The 18644-nt window shown below is 46.0% G+C and overlaps 1 protein-coding gene across 3 annotated transcripts; it reads left to right on the plus strand.

The window, feature by feature from the left end:
• Positions 1-708: 708 nt before the first annotated feature.
• LOC128341162 (glycine N-acyltransferase-like protein 3) lies at positions 709-13604 on the plus strand. Of its 3 annotated transcripts, none has more exons than XM_053287313.1 (7): positions 709-838; positions 3492-3720; positions 3935-4062; positions 5219-5326; positions 6258-6384; positions 9443-9563; positions 12577-13604. In XM_053287313.1, exons 2-7 carry the CDS (start codon positions 3660-3662, stop codon positions 13001-13003), a joined length of 972 nt encoding a protein of 323 aa, XP_053143288.1. In that variant the 5' UTR covers positions 709-838; positions 3492-3659; the 3' UTR covers positions 13004-13604. The 3 variants fall into 3 exon arrangements, with proteins under 3 accessions (XP_053143288.1, XP_053143289.1, XP_053143290.1); XM_053287314.1 differs by having other exon boundaries at positions 3492-3645; XM_053287315.1 differs by lacking the exon at positions 3492-3720 and having other exon boundaries at positions 714-838.
• Positions 13605-18644: the final 5040 nt, after the last annotated feature.

Raw genomic sequence — 18644 nt, forward strand, 5'->3', positions numbered from 1 at the left:
GCTTTGCTCAGCAATCACAAATTCCAGCAAGAGAAGCAGGAGACTTTTAGACAAGCTGCTGACTTGCCAGCCGAAACCATTGGACCTGATCCCCACTTCTTTCAGAATTTCGCAGTTTCTAAACAGAGAGGTGTCTGGGCTCACTCCTATCTGGAAACTCTGCCCCACCTTCAGTTATGTGAAAAAGCCAGAGTACTGGGGAGGAAATTGTCCTCTGCTGCACATGTTCAGATTACAAATTCAATCAGTTGTTCTAGGACTGAGCAGTGACACTGCTTTGGAGATTCTGGGGCTGAGCCCAGGACAGCTCAAAGCCCCCTTCTTCAACTAGGAGACATTCCGGCTGTAAAAGAACGGGCAAAATACCACTTCGTCCCCATCCGGGCTCTACTTGAACATGGCTGTTCTTATGCAGCCATGAAAAGAGTGTGGGATGACTGACTACTCGCTGTCTCTCCTGCTTTTTAGGTTCCTCAACTGGCTCTAACCATTAGTGCACCTTTCCAATCATTTCAGAGAACCAGGAGTGGATCAAAAGTAAACCACCACCACCCCCAACTTCCTCTCATCCCCCTCAACACTCCTGGGTTGTAACATAACCCTAGGTAGTCTGACCATGCAATGACTGGAAAGAGACAGCAGAGGGCGAGGGAGCCAGTTACCTAGGCAACCATGAAGCAGTTAAACTGAAGCTCGGGAGGGAGGGAGGGGGAGGGACTGAGGAGGCTCCAAGGAGGAGGAGGTCAGAGTTATGGAGGAGGGACAGTGGCTCTGAACATTTCTGGATTGCATTTGTGGATGCAACTCATCTGGCCCTGGAAGCCTAAATTCATTTAAAGTAACTAAGTCTTCTCTTACCTTTACCTCTTTTGAGTTGACTTTCCCTCCTTGCAGCTGTTGCCAGGTTGGGCCACGTTTGCCTTGTAGGAGAAAACGGATTGTGCAAAACAGGAGTTCAGTTCGAATCCCCGCTGGTACTATATTGGGCAGCAGCGATATAGGAAGATGCTGAAAGGCATCGTCTCAGACTGCGTGGGAGGAGGCAATGGTCAACCCCTCCTGTGTTCTACCAAAAGGAAACCACAGGGCTCTGTGGGCGCCAGGAGTCGGAATGGACTTGACAGCACACTTTACCTTTAGTATCTGTACCTTCTTACTACCATTTCACCATCTTCCCCAAGCAACAGACTTACCACTTCCTTAACAAAATCCTTTTGTTTTACACATAACCAGCCCCCTTTTGTCACTGTTGGTATCCCTTACAAACCTCCGCTCATGCTGGACTCTAGCCTTTCTGACAAAATCCCTACAGTTTCAGCCTACCCTTTTGTCCTTGGTCATGTTTCTTTATTCAGTTAGTCAGTTTTGCATTGACGTAACACCCCTTATCCTACACCCTAGGGCAGTATGAAGAATACTAGAAGACTAAAAAGTAAAACAAACAATCTCAGCGATCAATTAAAAACATGCTGTCCTGGCTGGCATCTGCTCCTCAGCCTCCATTACAGTTTTTAGAAAACAAGAAAAGACGTGGCTCTTCACCCAGGCTTTTATATGAGATCACAGTTTTTATTGCTGCTGCTTTGTGTCTTGTGTGTCATTGTTTTATATGGGTTTTTAAACTTTTAAATAGAGATATATTATATTTATATTTAATAACTGTAATTTTTGCATTTTAACTGTGCATTGTTTTGATTATATTGTGAACCGCTTTGGGGTTATTTTAATGAAAAGCAGTATAGAAATAAAAAAGGGAATACAAATACAATGGGGCGATTTACACAATTGCCCCAGGCGGGCGGGGAGGGTGCAGGGGGCAGGCTGCTTTCACCTTCCCCCTGCCCACCAGATGACCAAGCTGGTCATCTTTGGTGCACCTCCTGCATGCCTGCATGGGCAGCCCTGTTCTCTGCAGGTTCATGAAGCACGGAGCAGGGTGGAGAGATCCAGGGCCGAAACTTGTTCCAGCCTCTGGGAATCCCTCAATGCAACCTGCAGCATGCGCATTGCATTGGGGATTCCCTCCTTAGACAGGTGCTCTATGTGCCCGTCTCTATTATTCCTCAAAGAGCCAGCGTGGTGTAGTGGTTAGAGTGCTGGACTAGGACTGGGGAGACCCGAGTTCAAATCCCCATTCAGCCATGATGCTAGCTGGGTGACTCTGGGCCAGTCACTTCTCTCTCAGCCTAACCTACTTCACAGGGTTGTTGTGAAAGAGAAACTAAAGTATGTAGTACACTGCTCTGGGCTCCTTGGAGGAAGAGCGGGATTTAAAATGTAATAATAATAATAAATAATAATAATACCCAGTAGCTGGGTTAAAGATGTGAGAACACTCTTAACCTTGGCTAAAAGCCAGGTTCGTTAAGGGGGTTAGGCAGGCGAGGAGTGGAGGCATCTGTGAGGATCCCACCACTTCTCATAACCAGGCTAACCCTGCCTGGGGCAGCCCAGGTAGGTTAGACTGGTCATGAGAACAGCCTCAACAAATAGTTCTGACTAGAACTATGAGAGCCTACTTTCCCCTCCTTTTAACGTGACTCTTACCTAGGACCTTCTCACATGTGCTGTGAATTTGGTTTGTATCAGACTGTCAGCACATGAATTAAATAGCCTTGAGATTATTTTAATGAAAGGTGGTGTACAAATTTAACAATAAAAATAGAGAGTTGCCCATACTTTGAGTGGCTGCCATCTTGAAACAACATGATGGGTTAGCAAAACCAAAACCAAAACCAAACGCTTCCCCCTAAATCCCTCCTATCTGCTGTGAAGAACTATACAAATGGACACATAGACATGCACATACAGCATATAGTGATCTCATAAGCCTCTTTCCTTTGGAAAATAGACTAAAAACAGACAGCAGTATAAAAACATACAAAAAGAAAGTTGTGGTCATAGTCCTCAAACTCTCTTGTTAAAAGTCTGAATAAAAAAGGCACTTTTCAACTGCCTGCAAAAAAGTAGAAGAGAGGTGTTAGTACGAATCTCCTCCACAGTTTGGGAGCAATTACAGAGAAGGCCCTGTCTCATGTGTATGTCTCCACAGGCATTGGCATGAAGAACAGATCTTATCAGGAAGGTAGATGCTGTTGGGAGAAGTCAGTCCTTAAGGCATCTGGAGCCCAAACTGCTTCGGGCTTTAAAGGAAACAACTAGCACCTCAAATTGCATGTGGAAACAGATTGGCAGCCAGTGGAACTCCCTCAGGATTGGTCTAACATGTGCTCTACAAACAGCCCCTGGTAGATATTTGGCTACTAAATTCTGCACTATCTGTTATTTCCACATGCTTTCCATAGGCAGCCCCATGTAATGCTCACTGCAATAATATAAAAGAGATGTGACTAAGGCATGGGTGTCAGTGGCCAAATCTGCTGTCTGAAAGAAGGGTTGCAAGCAGCTGGCACACCAGTTGAAACTATGCAAAGGCACTCCTGGCCACGGTAGCTATTTCATTCCTATACATGTTCTTTTTTGCTTTTCAGCTTATCAGAAAGTGCTTTGTGCAGTCACATGGATTTATTTTTTGTCTCCTGTGAAGAATACACATCCTACTGCACAAAGAATACACATCCTACAGTTTTCCCCTTCCTTGATATTGTAAGTTTCCTCTCACTAGGAAAACGTGGCTGACCACAGGTGAGCAGCTGACAATGCAACAGAATGCAAGTGGTTTAGAACAGAATGATCTTGCCTATGATGAGCATGGAAGGGGTGAGAACGGACTATCTGTTACTGTTGGGAGCACAGGTTCTCTCTCTCTGTGTGTGTGTGTGTGTGTGTGTGTGTGTGTGTGTGTGTGTGTGTGTATGCTGGCAAAGGGTTTGTTATTTCAATGAGGGTAGGAGTTTGGGGATCCCATCCCACAATGGGGATTATGGGGAAGCACAAAGGACCCTCACTTTCACTCTCTCTCACTCTCTTTCAGGTGCTTGCCACAGGATTTCCCTTGCTATCTGCCCATCTGCCTCCCAAGCGATGCTGATCCTATCCTGTTCCTCCAAGTTACGGCTGCTGGAGGGGATACTGCGGAAGAACCTTCCACAGACACTTCCGGTATTTTTGAGCCATTAATTCTTCCTGCCTTAGAACCTGCTTTACCCAAAGGAAAGCAAAAATGAAATAAAGGTGCAGCCCTGCAGGCTCTTAATCCTGGATCCTGAGCTAGAACTGTGACTTAGATGGCTGCCAATATCTGCGGCTGTTCTCTAACTCCATATCCGACATATGAGGATACCTTTACCCATTATAATTTTTAGGTGTGCTGCCAGGTGTAGCAAACATGTGCCTGAAAATATCATACAGATATAGTCATTAGAGGACCATGTATGTCACCTTCAGCTCTTTGGGAGGGATAAACATACAGCCTGTTTATGGAATAGCCTCCCTAGTGAGACTTACCTGGCTGTCACTTTGTTCTTCTTTAAGTGAAGACCCTTCTGTTCACTCAGACTTATAAAAAAAAATAGTTTTTAAAAAATGTTTTGTATTGTGTGTGTATGCATTGTGCTTTGTTTGTCATGTTTTATGTGTTTTTATTGGCTGTGTTATGGATTGGCTAACAAAGTTGTATTTTTATTTTTATCATCATTATGTAATCAATCAGAACTGGGTTTGGTAACAGTCAGGCTGAATAGGTGTCTGATCTGTCTTAACAGTCAAGCCACCTCCCCTATTCCAATGGCACACAGAGCACACCAGCAGCAGGTTTTACTCCCTTTCTCCTTGATGTTTTTTGGGGGGGCTTATCCAGCCACTAATTCTTTGCTCTCCCTGAATTCTGAAAAGGTGGGGGGAGTAGAAATGGTGTCACTTGAAGACTAGTAAAGTTGTGGAGGAGGGACATCGCCCCCCAGTCCAGTCTGCCATCTGTGGTGACAGTTTCACCGGGCCTCATTGGAGGGCCAGCCTTGGCTACAGCACCCTGTGGAGTACACAGTTGGTGACGAACCTGGAATTGTTGCTATATAATGAGTGAAAGGGCCCTGTGCATCCTGTGGATTCTACATTGTCTTCATTAGGAGGTAGGCAAGAAGAGTTCACTCAAATCCACCAGGGTTGTACTCTGAACCAGATCATACAGTGCCGGTTGAAGCACAGATCAGCATCTGAACCAGACCCCCACTCCACGGATTCTCTCCCTACACATCTCTCTCAGACCACCTCCCTGCACAGCACTGCTACACCAGCCCTAACCTATAACTCTTGACAGGTCCATGGGGCAATAATGAACATAAATCGTGGGAATCCAGCTGGCCATGAGGTGATCGTGGATTCCTGGCCAGAGTTCAAAGCTGTTCTGACCCGGCCTCACAGAGAGGTAATGGCTTTGGGGGCTCTTGGGAAACATATTACATGGGATTTCAGGAGGGACTGCGATAGAGAACTCTTCATATTGAGCTGGTACCGTCTCTAAACCAGGCTTGGATGGAAAGAAGAGGTTGTCAACTTGTTTCTCTTCTAGGACAGGGGTGCACAACTCAAATGACCTGATGGGTCTAAACCAACCAGGATTTGGGGTTGAGGTGCCACCATCACCACCACCACTGCTGCTGCCACCACCCACCTTCCGAGCCCAATGGAAGCAAAAGGAAAGGTCGGGTGGCAGGAACGGTGGCAAGGCACGCTACTGCAAGAAAGCTGCATGTGCCGCTGCTCACCACCTCCCCGTGCCCTCAGCCTGACTCCCTAGCCTGCTGCTTCCATTTGGGCTGGGAGCCTGCTGGGAATGAAGGCGCACATGCACCCTGTGTCCCCGTCCAGGTGAATGTGCGCCCTCATTCCCAGAAGGCTTCTGGCCCTAATGGAAGTAGAGGGGCTTAGGAGTCAGGGCAAGCAGTGGGACGGGGGGAGATGGCACATGGCAGCGCCCTCTCAGTAGCATGCTGTCTCACCACCACTCTTGCTGCCTGATTGCTCTAATGTGGGCCAGCAAAAACATGGCCACGGACTGGATCCAGCTTGCAGGCTGTATGTGGTGCAGCCCCCCCCCCCCCATTCTAATCATCGGCTCATGGTTTGGCTTCAAGAGCTGCCTAACAAGCAAACATTTGGGTGGTGGGGCTTTCCTCATCACCTCAGCTCAACATTAGGAAAAGTTTTACCCACTTAATTTTTGTGAATCAGACAGTTGTGAAAACTCCAGGAGTTCTACCAGAAAGACTACTGGTAACGCTAGAAGAAATAGCTAGCCTACCCAGAATGCTATACTATTTGTGAGATTACATATTATTTCTATATCTCACTTCCAGATTGCCTTAGATGACTCAGATGTATATGCCAACATGTATGCAGCATTTTACAGGGATCTTGATGTGTACCGAACACTGTTGCAGAGCAAAGATGTTGTCAACTGGGCCCAAAACTTCCGCATCCATGGTAACAGTTCTTTCTGAGGATATAGGAGAATAGGAAGATCCAACAATAGCTTTGTGTTGTATAAGCTGAATCTAGATCATTTTAATACAAAAAATAGTTCTTCAGGATGCCCTGTGAACCATATTAGAGCTGTTTGCTGATTGGCCAATAGCTCTAGAACATGGGATAATATTGCCTGTTACACTACATACACAATTATATATTAGTGCTGTTGTTGCAGTTGTGGAATATTGAATAATTCGAATAATTCTATTATTATTCACAAAAAAATGTGTGCTGTAGAGTAATAAAAGAACAAATAGAGGCTGACATGACAGGCAGCCCATTGTTGACATTAGGGACCTGCTGGGACTGCTACACAACTTGAAAGGTAGCCCCAATGGTATAGCGCAATGGGGCTGCTGCTGGATGACTTAAAACTGCTCCCAGTCAGCCACACAGTACTAATTCTATTGTTTCCATTCTGTGAATGCCCAGTATTGGTGTGAAGTTATTCCACAGCAGCCCCATTGCACTGCATCATTTGAACTGCCTTTCAAATTGCTCAGCAGCCCCGGTGGGTCCCTAACATCTATGTAGGGCTGCCCGTCATGTTGGGCACTGCCCGCAGCCTTAAAGTCTAAGAATGACTCTTATCACCATCAGGAAAGGGGAAGAAATTCAAAAGGAAGAGGAAAGGAAGACAGCCAAAGACTGAGGTTAAAGACTTACAGGAAAATATGCATGTGCAGGTGCTTTTTAAACATTTGCCAGATAGGTGTGGGAAGTATGGATACTTGATTCTTTCTAATCCGTTAAAACAGGCTGCCATCCTCAGTGCAACCATGAGCATATATATAAAGAACGTCCAAGGGAAAATGCAGGTTTCAAGTGCTCACTAACCTCCCCTGGTTAGGACATATTTAAATGGCTATTAAAGGGCTATTAAACAGATATGTATTTGTTTGTTTGTTTATTTCTACCCCACTTTTCAATAAGAAGGAGGATCTCTAAAATAACTTACATAATGTAATAAGATACAAGCAAATTAAGGCACCTCCAACACACAGCATTACTCTGGAATGGCATCCCTTCCCCCACCAACCACATCATTGTGCAGTTTCCATCCCCTTTCATTCCATCTCACTCCCCAACTGCTGGCAATTACCTGGCTATGCTCTCCCTCCCCAGGACTGCAGTATTTTTCAGTATCCAAGGGTGCAGAGTGCATTTGTTCAACTTTGTTTGGTGCATCAGCTGTGACCCTTCCTTGGGAGGGCTGATCTGTCCTTTGTCACCCATGCCTTAGTCGCATTGCATTTGGATCATTGCAATGCATTCTACATGAGGCTGCCCCTGAAAAATATTTGGAAACTACAGATGGTGTAGAGTGCGGCTGACCGATTGTTCTCTGGCACTGCTCGCAGCATATTACTCCAGTCTTGAAGGCACTGCACTGGCTGCCAGTCCATTTCTGGGTACAATTCAAGGCACTGGTTATAACCTTTAAAGCTCTTAATAGCTGGGGCCCGTAGGGACCATTTGCTCCCAGTTGAATCTACACACCTGACTAGATTGGCTGGAAAGTGTGCCAACACCAGGAGCCATTCCAGGCTGCCAGCTTTAGTGTGGGAGGAAGTGGTCTAATATCAGGCAACTTAGAAGGAGAGTAGTCAAAATGGAAACAAACATTTTCAGGTATAATTTGGAGTAAAGTTGGGACCGTTCATATTGGCTGCATTTCCTTAGGTTGTTTCCGAGCAAGGTTTGTTCATACTGCATGCTCTCCCTACCATCCTTCTGGTCCATTTTTGGCCAATGCAGGTTGCAGAGGAGGTGGGTGCCCTGCCTCCTCCTTCGTATTCAAGTGTGCAGGTAGAGAAGAAGCATGTATATGTGCAGGTGTGGTGGAGACCCTGCATTCTTTGAAACCTTTGCTATTAAAATAAAAATAATGCAAGTTTGACTCTTAAAAAAAATATTTGCCATGGTTCTTGTGCAAGGCTGCCATGTGTCCCTATAGCCAGCAACAAGGTTTTTTTTTAACAGAGGTCAATGGAAAATTAGGAAAAAATCCATAAGTAGGGAAGGGCTGGCCATGGAGCTCTGAAACCAGGAACAATTGTAGCACAGGATAGTGAGACTCTGTGTACTAAATTTGAAACTGATTGTTCATTGATTGCTTTTTAATAAGTTTGGGACAGGGAGGTTATTTCACTTTTTTTTTTGGTTACCCCATAGATCTTGCACAAGACTGCAATTGGCCACCAGGTGGCAGGCTTGCACAAGATCATCAGGAAAATAAAAAACAAGAAAAGTTAAGCACACTCGCTGTCTAAATTTTGGGGGGTCTAAAACTGATTTTAATAAAAAGCCCATAGGCTTCAAATTTAATACACAGCATCCCACTATCCTGTGCTACAATTGGGTCTGGCTTCAGAGCTTCCCAACATACATTCCCCCCCTAATTTTCCATTGACTGATGTGTCAAAAAAAAATTGACCTATACGTTAAGAAATCTTGTCGCTGGCTATAGAGACACATGGCAATCTTATGCAGGACCCATGGAAGATTACAGGGTTCTTAAAACTGAATCAGGCTTTTCAGGAAGGAAGCATTTTTAAAAGACTCATGCAGAAAAGCTCCTGCTGAGGCCTGTTTTGTCAAGGATGTGGGAATCGGGACAGGGCCTTCTTCATTGTTGTCCCCAGGCTGTGGAACTCACTCTCAGCTGAGACTGGCATCGCTCGCTCTCTCCCAGCCTTTAGGAGGAAAGTGAAGACTGCCCTTTTTATTCAAGCTTTTGACCAATGAGCTCTCCCTTGTCCTTTTAAAATTTTCAGTTTCATTTATTCTGTTTTTAAATGTTTTTATTGGATTGTTTTATCTTGTTTTTAACCTTCCTGGGGTCTTAGGATGAAGGGTGCTATATAAATATGAATGGAGGAATCAGGCACAGCAGGTTTGCTTCCAGTGAGCTGTTGATCAATGAGCTGTTGACCTAACTACTTCCTGCACCAACTTCCCAAGAGAACTCCTCTCTTCTCTTGCTGTCTGGATATGTTACTGTTCTCTATAGGTATCCGAGAGGGGATATTGGAGGTCTCCAAAGATATATCTGCTGCCAAGCAAGTGAAGTTGTCATCAGCTCCCTTCTTCTGCTATTTGCACACTAACCCATACAAAGCCCCCGATCATCGGTGAGTGTTGATCTTGCTGAGCCCCTTTTTTCCACCAGAGGCACTGGCTAATCTGTGGTATTTTCCAAACTGGAGGACCTTTATTGTCAAATCCCATGCTAATGAATGCCATGCTAAGGAACACTAGGTAAGGGACTCAGGAAAAAACTGCCAATATAGTAATGTCCTTATGTAATGCTCCCCCATTTGGGCTTGGAGGCTTTTAATATTTGCATATAACATTTACATACAATCTCTCCCTCTCTGTCTCTGGTATGTGATTCAGGGATGATTCATCCCGAACCTGACACTCCACAGCTTCGGTCAGCTTCCCCCCACCCCCATTCCCCAGGTTCAGTTTAAAAGCTGATCTCCCACCTTTTTGACATGGTGCACCAGCAGTCTGGTCCCACTCTTGGTTCAAGTTGATTTCATCCTTTCCCTAGAGGTCTAGCTTGTCCAAAAATGTTTCCCAGTGCCTAATGAATCTAAGCCCTTCCTCCTAACTGGTCCTGCAGGTGGAACAGTAGCATTTAGAAAGCTACTTTGGAAGTCCTCATTTTCAATATTCTACCTAGCAACTTAAATTTAGTTTCCAGGAGGACTCTCCCACTACATTTCCTCACATTATTGGTGCCATCATTGACCATGACCACTGGCTCTTCCCCAGCATTACCTACCAGGCTGTCAGTATGGCACAACGGTATGGCAGGCATCCTACTCAGAAGGTGACAGTTCCTGGCATGCCAATCACAAGGTGACTTGCCTGTGCCTCTACCACATCCCTGAAGCCTCATCAACAAACCTCTCTACCTCACGCAACTTCTCCAAGTCAGCGACCCAACTTGCTCCCTTAGAATCTCCAACCAGAAGCTCCTTGCAAGCACACATCCAGGCTTGCAAGTCATACATACTCAGTGCAATACACTCTCTGGATAGCTACCACATCCCTACTGGCCATCTGCCTGCAAAATAGTTTTTGCTTTGATTTGAGTAGATGGTATACTTTTGAAGGGATTCTTTTAGCTGTAGAGTTAGTTATAAATTCAGGAGGAGGAGAGTTGACTGCCCTGGGTGCTTTCTAGATTAATCCTTACCACACTGTCACTACAGATCTGCAAAATGTGCTTCCGTGCTTCCTGTGTTGTGACACCGCAGTCCCTGCGCTGACAGCCTCCTCACCCTGCTGCTACACTCGCAGGGATGCTTAACTCATGGGTCTTATTATCTGAAGCTGTGTCACTGGAGCAGAGACACTTTGTCAGCTGAGGCTCCCTGGTGCTCATGAGCTGGGCTTCCTTGCAGCCTCCCTTGGTTATATATCTCTGGCTACCTTCCCCAATAGATTTCTGCTGCCATCTATTGTTGTTGCTGCGATGATGATGGTGATGATGGTGATGATGAGCTTATTAAAGCATCTACTGCTTTTAAGCATTAAAATGTTCTCATAGTTCAGATGATACTTTTGAACGTACATTTAGAATATCTGTGATTCAGATGAACAGACCAACATGGGTAGAGTGTATTCTTCCAGTCATGTGTTTAGTGCCTTCCAACTACTACTACTTTACTACCATATCTCTCACAGATGCAGGCCTGTCACTCCCCTCTATGGTTCTCAGGCTTCCTTTGTATTTTCTACTTCAAACATAGAACTTTCCCATAGATATAAGTACATAAAATGCAAGTCATTCATTCATTCATGTCATTTATTCGATTTCTATACTGCCCTTCGAATAATAGCTCAGGGCAGTTTACACAGAGAAATAATAAATAAATAAGATGGATCCCTGTCCCCAAAGGGCTCACAATCTAAAAGAAACGTGACACCAGTAACAGTCACTGGAGGGACTGTGCTGGGGGTGGATAGGGCCAGTTACTCTCCCCCTGTTAAATAAAGAGAATCACCACGTTAAAAGGTGCCTCTTTGCCAAGTTAGCAGGGGTTTAGCAAGTCATGCACAGTGATCAGCTACTGAGGTGCAATTTTCCCCAAGGCAGCACTGAGAGCCGTGGCTCCTTTGTCTTCTATGGAGACATGCTGACTTGCCTGCTAGCCTGAAGTACAACAAATAAAAGGTGCATGTTTGGTGATCTCAGGGTGCACCCTAGGTATATATATTGGTAAAAGGGCTTGCAGTTTGCAAGCATTCTTCCAAATATCAACCTCTTTTCTCTCTGTGAGAAAAATCTAGCCTTTCCTATTTTTATGAGGTTTCATTGCCCATGCTTTTCAATGGGAGAGTTTCCCCACATTTTCTGGAAAACTGATGCATTTTTGTGGTGTTTGGTGTTTGTTTTGTTTTGTTTGTTTTTGGTAGTCTGGGCAAGGTTTGGAACCTACCTGCAAAAATTAGATAGGTGTCTATCTTTTGTGCATTGGTCTGACTGGGACAGAGTTTCATGTCAGTGAGTGAGTGAGAGTGCACTCTGGTACTACAACTCCCATGATGAATCTTGTTTTTGGAGCCAAAAGTTCATCATTGCCTCTGCAGGCGATAGGAGGCTGAGCCTTGTGCAGTAGAGAGCAACCAGGCCTGTGAAGGTGTGGGCCATTCTAAAAAAGTCTCTCCCAAGAGTTGAGCAACCTGTCTGTCAACTTCTTCAGCAAAAAGGCAAGAGAATGCAAAAATATTGTGAAGAATGAGAAAAGGAGTTCTGTTGTCTAAAGTGCATGATAATGCTTTGAAAGCTTGTTGCAATACATGCAACATCGATTGATTGATTGATTGATTGATTGAGTTCAAAACTGTCCTGACCCGGCCTCGCAGAGGTATGGCCTTATGGGGCTCTAGTATTTAAATCCAGGGTAGAGAATGTATGGTTTTCAATTTGAATGATCATTTGTACACAGATAGAGGAATATAATCATGAATTGAAAGTATCATCTGAACTGGCCCAAAGTGATTTGCATAGTGAAAGGATTGAGAAATTGGTTCCTTATTCCAAAAGGGCTCACAAACATGTTCTTCTGTTCTGCTCTCTTCCCACTTCTTTGCCAGTTTTATTTTATTTTTACTTCTCTGCTCTTGCAGGCTAGATCCTGGCTTCAAACTTGCTTCCTTGAAAAGCACTGATGTTGATATGCTGAATGAAACGTGGAACTACGGAGGCAGTGAACAAAGCCGTAGGTACCTGGCCACCCTGATTGGATATTTCCCCAGCACTTGCATCCTGGATGCCAATGGTGTCTTAATCAGCTGGAACACGATGGATCCTTTTGGTGCAATAGGACATAGCTACACCCTTCCAGCACACCGTGGCAAAGGCTATATAGCTGTGGGGTCAAAGGCACTGGCCATTAAAGCCTATGAAGCTGGCTACCCTGTGTATGGCAATGTTGCACTAGATAATATTCCCATGCAGAAAGTGCAAGATCATATGGGCTGTCAGAAAGTATCTGACTTGTACTATGTCTGCAACCATTATACAAAGGAAGGGAGTATTAAGATCTTTCCTTAGATCTGCCTGACCCAGCTCTTTCCCCAGCTGCTGCCCAGCTCTTGTTCCTCAGGAACAGCCAACCACCCTGCATGAAAATGGAGTGAAAAACAAGAGAGATCTTTCTTTTGATCTGTTTTGAGAATTATTCCCCCTGATCAAAATCCCGACTAGTCTTGTATGTGTGCAGTCAGAGGGTGCACACCTGCAGCAATAGTGTCCCTCCTGAAGCACAGGCACTCCCATGTAGGGGAAGACACACATGGGAGTGACCTTCAGGAATATAATTGCACATTGCTCAGAGCACTTCTGGGGGAAGAGGAGATTAGTGGAATATCACCCCCCACCCCACCCACACATGTGTAAGAACCTGGCCTTCAGAAACAGGAATGCTTTTGCTGCAGGCAGGCATCCTTTGGCTGCATGCACACAGCTTTAATCAGGATGTTGGCCTCTGTCTTTTCCCGATTCTCCTTCCATGTGACTCTCCTTCCTTTCCTCCATAATATCCCTTATCTTTGCATATGGACTGTGAGCCTGAAGGCAAGGTTTCTATTATTTTTATGTGTTGTACAGCACCTAATAATTTCAGGTACAAATAAATAAATAAATACCAGCATCATCATGTGGCATGACTCATAACTCTAAGCACACAATCCCCTGCACCCATAAGCAGTGTCATCCGGGGGGGGGGGGGAGGAATCGGTGCAAGCACCCTGTGGCCTCCTCTGCTCCTGTGCCATCCTGGCAGTGCAGACAGAGATTCTTGCCTGGAACCTCCCTTTTTGCCTCCTGCTCTCCACAGCAGCAATCAACCAGTCTTGGGGAGGGAGCTCCAAAGGGGCAGAGGAGCCCATCGCCACCATTCTCTCTTTGCCACACAGGCTGCCCTCCTGCCAAGTGTGACTGGAGTCAGACTGCAGTTCTGCCCAGTGGGAGGGCTGGGTACTGAGGCTGCAGATGAAGAATAAGATTGGATGTCTTCCCCGCAGTGTGCAGGGCTGAAGTGTCAGCGGGAGGGAGAGAACAAGGCAGCAAAAGCAAGATGTCCTGCAGCCTGAAACTCATCTAGGAAAGGACCTAACAGAAGAGTGTGTTTGCAAGTGATGCTAGAAGATGCACTTTTTTTTTTTTTTGACTGACAGGCAATACATGTGAACGTTGCTCATGCAGGAGAGAAAAGCAGAAGAGAGCCCATGCATTGATAAGCCATTTACACAAACAATGCTTACATTAGTTTTTGCATTTCTCACATCTGTAATTCAGATGTGAAATATACAATGGCTAGAACATACGTTGGCTTTAAAATGAGCTCATCCCCTGTTCCTCCTTAATCATGCTCTCTCATGTATATGAACAATGCCAGAAGCTAAAGGGTACTTAGAGGACGCATTTAGACATAACAGCTAACCACAGTTAACTGTTGGCCGAGGTTGTAACTCCATTATGCCCAAACGAGCAAAATCACGGTTATGGGTCAAAAGCTACCTCCGGTTTGCCTCTCCAAAGGTTATCTCTAAAGTTTGCCACCGACAAATGAGGTTTTGCCACTGAAGTGTTAGGTCTGACTCCTTGCACAGCTATAATCATGGTTTTGTGCCAGTTTCCAAACCCTAGTCATAGAGGCAGCAATGCAGAACCGCCCAATGATGTGGCTGCTCCATTCTATCAGTATTTCTTGCTGGCAGCTGCTTCTTGGAAAACCAGCCCCGCTCATCCTGTCAGCTATGCAGCTATGGAGTTGCCAGGTCACCATGCCCCATCCCAGACTTGTGAGTCTGTCAAGCTGCACAGTTGCATGGGGGGCAGCCCCACTTCCCACTCTGTCCCTTGCTCCCCCCACCAGGCAAGCAGTAGGGTGAGGGCACGGGATGACAGGATGCGCACAGAGAAACAGTCTTGTACGTTCACAGGCACAAGCACTCCAAGTGGCAACATAAGCAGAGTACCCCATCACAGCTCCGGAAGGGGGACATTTTTTGTGGGGGGGGGGGCAGGATTGGGTATAAAAGGCAGAGCAGCAAAGTCCTATTTTTTTCACATATAGGTTGAGGAAGGGACAGCCAGCCCCTTCCCCTTTTTGGGATTTTTGCTCCCTAAGTCTTGCTTATGAGAAGGGCCGTCTCTGTGATGACCCATCTCAAGACATCATCATGCTGGAGACCTATCCTGTTGCCCCACAGAATGCTCTCTCACAAGAGTGGCAGACGATGGGGAGCAAGGGAGGATGCTCTGTGCAGGAATGCTGCAGGGATGGGTACCTTGGCGAGGGCTGTCCTGGTCTTGGCGACTGACGCCAAACGACTGGCAAACCGTGTATCCTGCCAGCCTGCATGCTCATGTGGGAATGTGCGCCCCTGTCTGCGGCCCCAAAGGGTGAGGCCAGTGTCCCAGGCCAGCTGCAAACTGGAGCTCTCCTCTCCCAGGAAACCCGCTGAGAGATCTGTATATGGCACCATGCTGGACCCAGCCCGGAAACTTTGCATGGGTTTAAAGGTCCACCCCGACTCCTGTGCCGTCCATGCAAGCAGGTATGCCTGGCAAATGGCTCCTGCATGGCAGGGATAAACCAGCATGTGCAGGCCAACCCCTCTCTGGCTGGAGTAAATGTTTCAGTGGGGAGCAAATATTTCGGTGGTATGCTCCTGTCAGGGTTTGAGGGGCTGCCACAAGCAGGGATTCCGTAGCAGCCCTGTTCTATCTTTTTCACAGAAAGGATTGGGAAGGTGGACTCAGCCCCTTCCTTTTTCTTGGGATCTGTAATTATTTAGCATGGCGCCAAAAGAAGCTACCACTCCAGTCACAGAGCAGAGTGCTGAGTTTAGTTGTTGCAGTTATTTGAAGTACACGCATGGAGATTGTTGAAATTGAAATTGAGTCTACAACTAAATAGGTTTATTGGTGAAGTACATTTGAGATAGGAGAGACCTAGTCCTATCTATAAGCTACATCATGGATAGGTAGGGAGAGAGAGATGTTTCCATCTACTCTCTAAGAGGAAAGGAAGAGGACTGAGTCACCAGAGGAAGTACCTGTGGAGTCAAGGCAGTGGTCATAGAGTAGAGGTAAAGCAGGGAGAGGTAAGGAGAGCCTCACTAACTACCTCTACTCCCATTCCCCATAGTGGCCATTAGGATAGTTTGTGCAAAAGGTCAATGCACTGGAACTCCATCTCCAACACCCTTTTGGGGTTTCATGTCCCCCCAGCTTTACTCATGATCAAGACTGGTCACCAGGGTCAGTCTTAGGTCAACTGAGATCCTTTTTCAGGGATGCAGCCCAGAGTTCACTGGCCAGGCATGAGAGTGATAGGCCATGGGGACACTCCCAAACAACTTATGGAAAGGACCATCAGAGGTGAGGGGAGAGAATTTCCCGGACAGATCTGCAATGAACACAGGTGGCAAAACATCCCCTTCTCTCATTAACACATCCCTCATGAGAGTTTCAGGCCATGGGTGCTCTAAATAGAGCAAAGATGTTTTCTGAATGGCAGCCAGAGGGAGTGATACCCCAGAAATTGCTTGTCTTGGGGATTTCAGACAAGCTGTTGTGAAACCCTACCCCCTGCCAGCCTGCTCACCCCTGTGTGCATGTGTACCCTTGCCATCACCCCCTTTCTGGGGGTGGTTAGAGAATGGAATCCCTGTGCTGGCAGGTCTGCATACGGTGTGACGGCAGATAGGGACCCAGGAATTTTGAATGGGTTTCAAGGTCTGTCCCGGTCTACCCCTCCCTCTCCTCCGTGCATGTGCCAGGGCAAGAACAAAGGGAGTGTCTAATGGCCTTGGGTGCATGTAAGTGTGCACAGTGGAAGAGGGCACAGGTGCACCCTCACCTGTGGCCTTTGCAGCCACCCCTGCTGCCCTGTGGTTGGGGGAGAGGAGTAATGGGCCTTCTTGTGCGATTCCTCATACCCGTGTATCTGCATACGGTGCACAGATGGAATGGACCCAAGAGTCTGAATTTGTGTTAATGTATGTCCCAATAGCCCACTCCATGGCTGTGCACATGGCCAGGCTATGGAACATGGGGTGTCAGAATCTCCTCTGGGGTGCGTGCAAGGCTTCAGAGGGATTTGGGGAGAGGGAGGTAGTGGAGAATCTTTTTTTTTTAACCATAGAGTTGGTGGGGGGGCACTAAAGGAGGGCCCCCTTGGCTTCATTGGTGGCTAAGTGGGCAGCTCAACCCGTGAGCTCACAGTCTGCAAGTGGGGAACACCTTTTAACAGGTGGGCACAGCACAGCCAGCGTGGTGTAGTGGTTAGAGTGCTGGACTAGGACCGGGGAGACCCGAGTTCAAATCCCCATTCAGCCATGAAACTAGCTGGGTGACTCTGGGCCAGTCACTTCTCTCTCAGCCTAACCTACTTCACAGGGTTGTTGTGAAAGAGAAACTCAACTATGTAGTATACCACTCTTGGCTCCTTGGAGGAAGAGCGGTATATAAATATAAATATAACAACAACAACAACAAGAAACTATTCAACACCAATGAAACAAAGCAGGCCTACAAGAAAGAACAAGTCAAGAAACGAGCAGAAAAATGGAAAAATAAGCCACTGCATGGTCAATATTTGGACAATATAAGTGGAAAATCAGACATCACCAAGACCTGACAATGGTTTCAGAATGGCAACTTGAAGAAAGAAACAGAGGGTTTAATACTAGCTGCACAAGAACAGGCACTAAGAACAAATGTAATAAGAGCAAAAGTCGAAAAATCAACAACAAACAGCAAGTGCCGCCTTTGTAAAGAAGCAGATGAAACAGTGGACCACCTAATCAGCTGTTGTAAAAAGATCGCACAGACTGACTACAAACAAAGGCATGACAAGGTAGCAGGGATGATACACTGGAACATCTGCAAAAAATACAAGCTACCTGTAGCCAAAGATTGGTGGGACCATACAACTGAAAAAGTTGAAGAAAATGAAGATGCAAAAATATTATGGGACTTCCGACTACAAACATCTGCCACACAATACACCAGATATAACTGTAGTTGAGAAGAAAGAAAAACAAGTCAAAATAATCGACATAGCAATACCAGGGGATAGCAGAATAGAAGAAAAAGAAATAGGAAAAATCACAAAATACAAAGATCTACAAATTGAAATTGAAAGGCTGTGGCAGAAAAAGACCAAAATAATCCCAGTGGTCATTGGCACCCTAGGTGCAATTCCAAAAGACCTTGAAGAGCACCTCAACACCATAGGGACCACAGAAATCACCACCAGCCAATTACAAAAAGCAGCTTTACTGGGAACAGCCTATATTCTGCGACGATACCTATAATAACAGCAACAACAGTGATAACAAAATTCAGCCATCCCAGGTCCTTGGGAAGGACTGGATGTCTGGATAAAACAAACCAGTCAATAACACCTGTCTGACTGTGTAAACAACAACAACAATAATAATAATAATAGGCCCAACAGACTGGCCCTCTCACGAGAGTGTGAGCCCACTGGGCAGCAAGCTGCCAGACAGCGGGTTTCCAATGGATCTGGATGGACTGCTTTGCCAAGGTCATCCCTTGCGTCATCTTCCCTGCTTATAGTGGGACAAACCCCCAAGCATCCTTTGCCCTCTGCCAACCGTATTTCCCATTCGAGCAAATGTGGAATATGTGGATATTCCCCTCACCTCCTGTAATGAAA

The sequence above is a fragment of the Hemicordylus capensis genome, chromosome 1 (genome assembly GCF_027244095.1).
Source record: "Hemicordylus capensis ecotype Gifberg chromosome 1, rHemCap1.1.pri, whole genome shotgun sequence".
Classification (NCBI taxonomy): domain Eukaryota; kingdom Metazoa; phylum Chordata; class Lepidosauria; order Squamata; family Cordylidae; genus Hemicordylus; species Hemicordylus capensis.

What these genes read in the sequence shown, in the direction of transcription:
- LOC128341162 (XM_053287313.1), top strand. Translation starts at nt 3,660, where the DNA reads ATGCAACAGAATGCAAGTGGTTTAGAACAGAATGATCTTGCCTATGAT. An exon ending in CTATGATGAGCATGGAAGGG is followed by an intron (nt 3,721 to 3,934) that starts GTGAGAACGGAC and finishes ACTCTCTTTCAG; the next exon opens with GTGCTTGCCACAGGATTTCC. An exon ending in TGACCCGGCCTCACAGAGAG is followed by an intron (nt 5,327 to 6,257) that starts GTAATGGCTTTG and finishes TCTCACTTCCAG; the next exon opens with ATTGCCTTAGATGACTCAGA.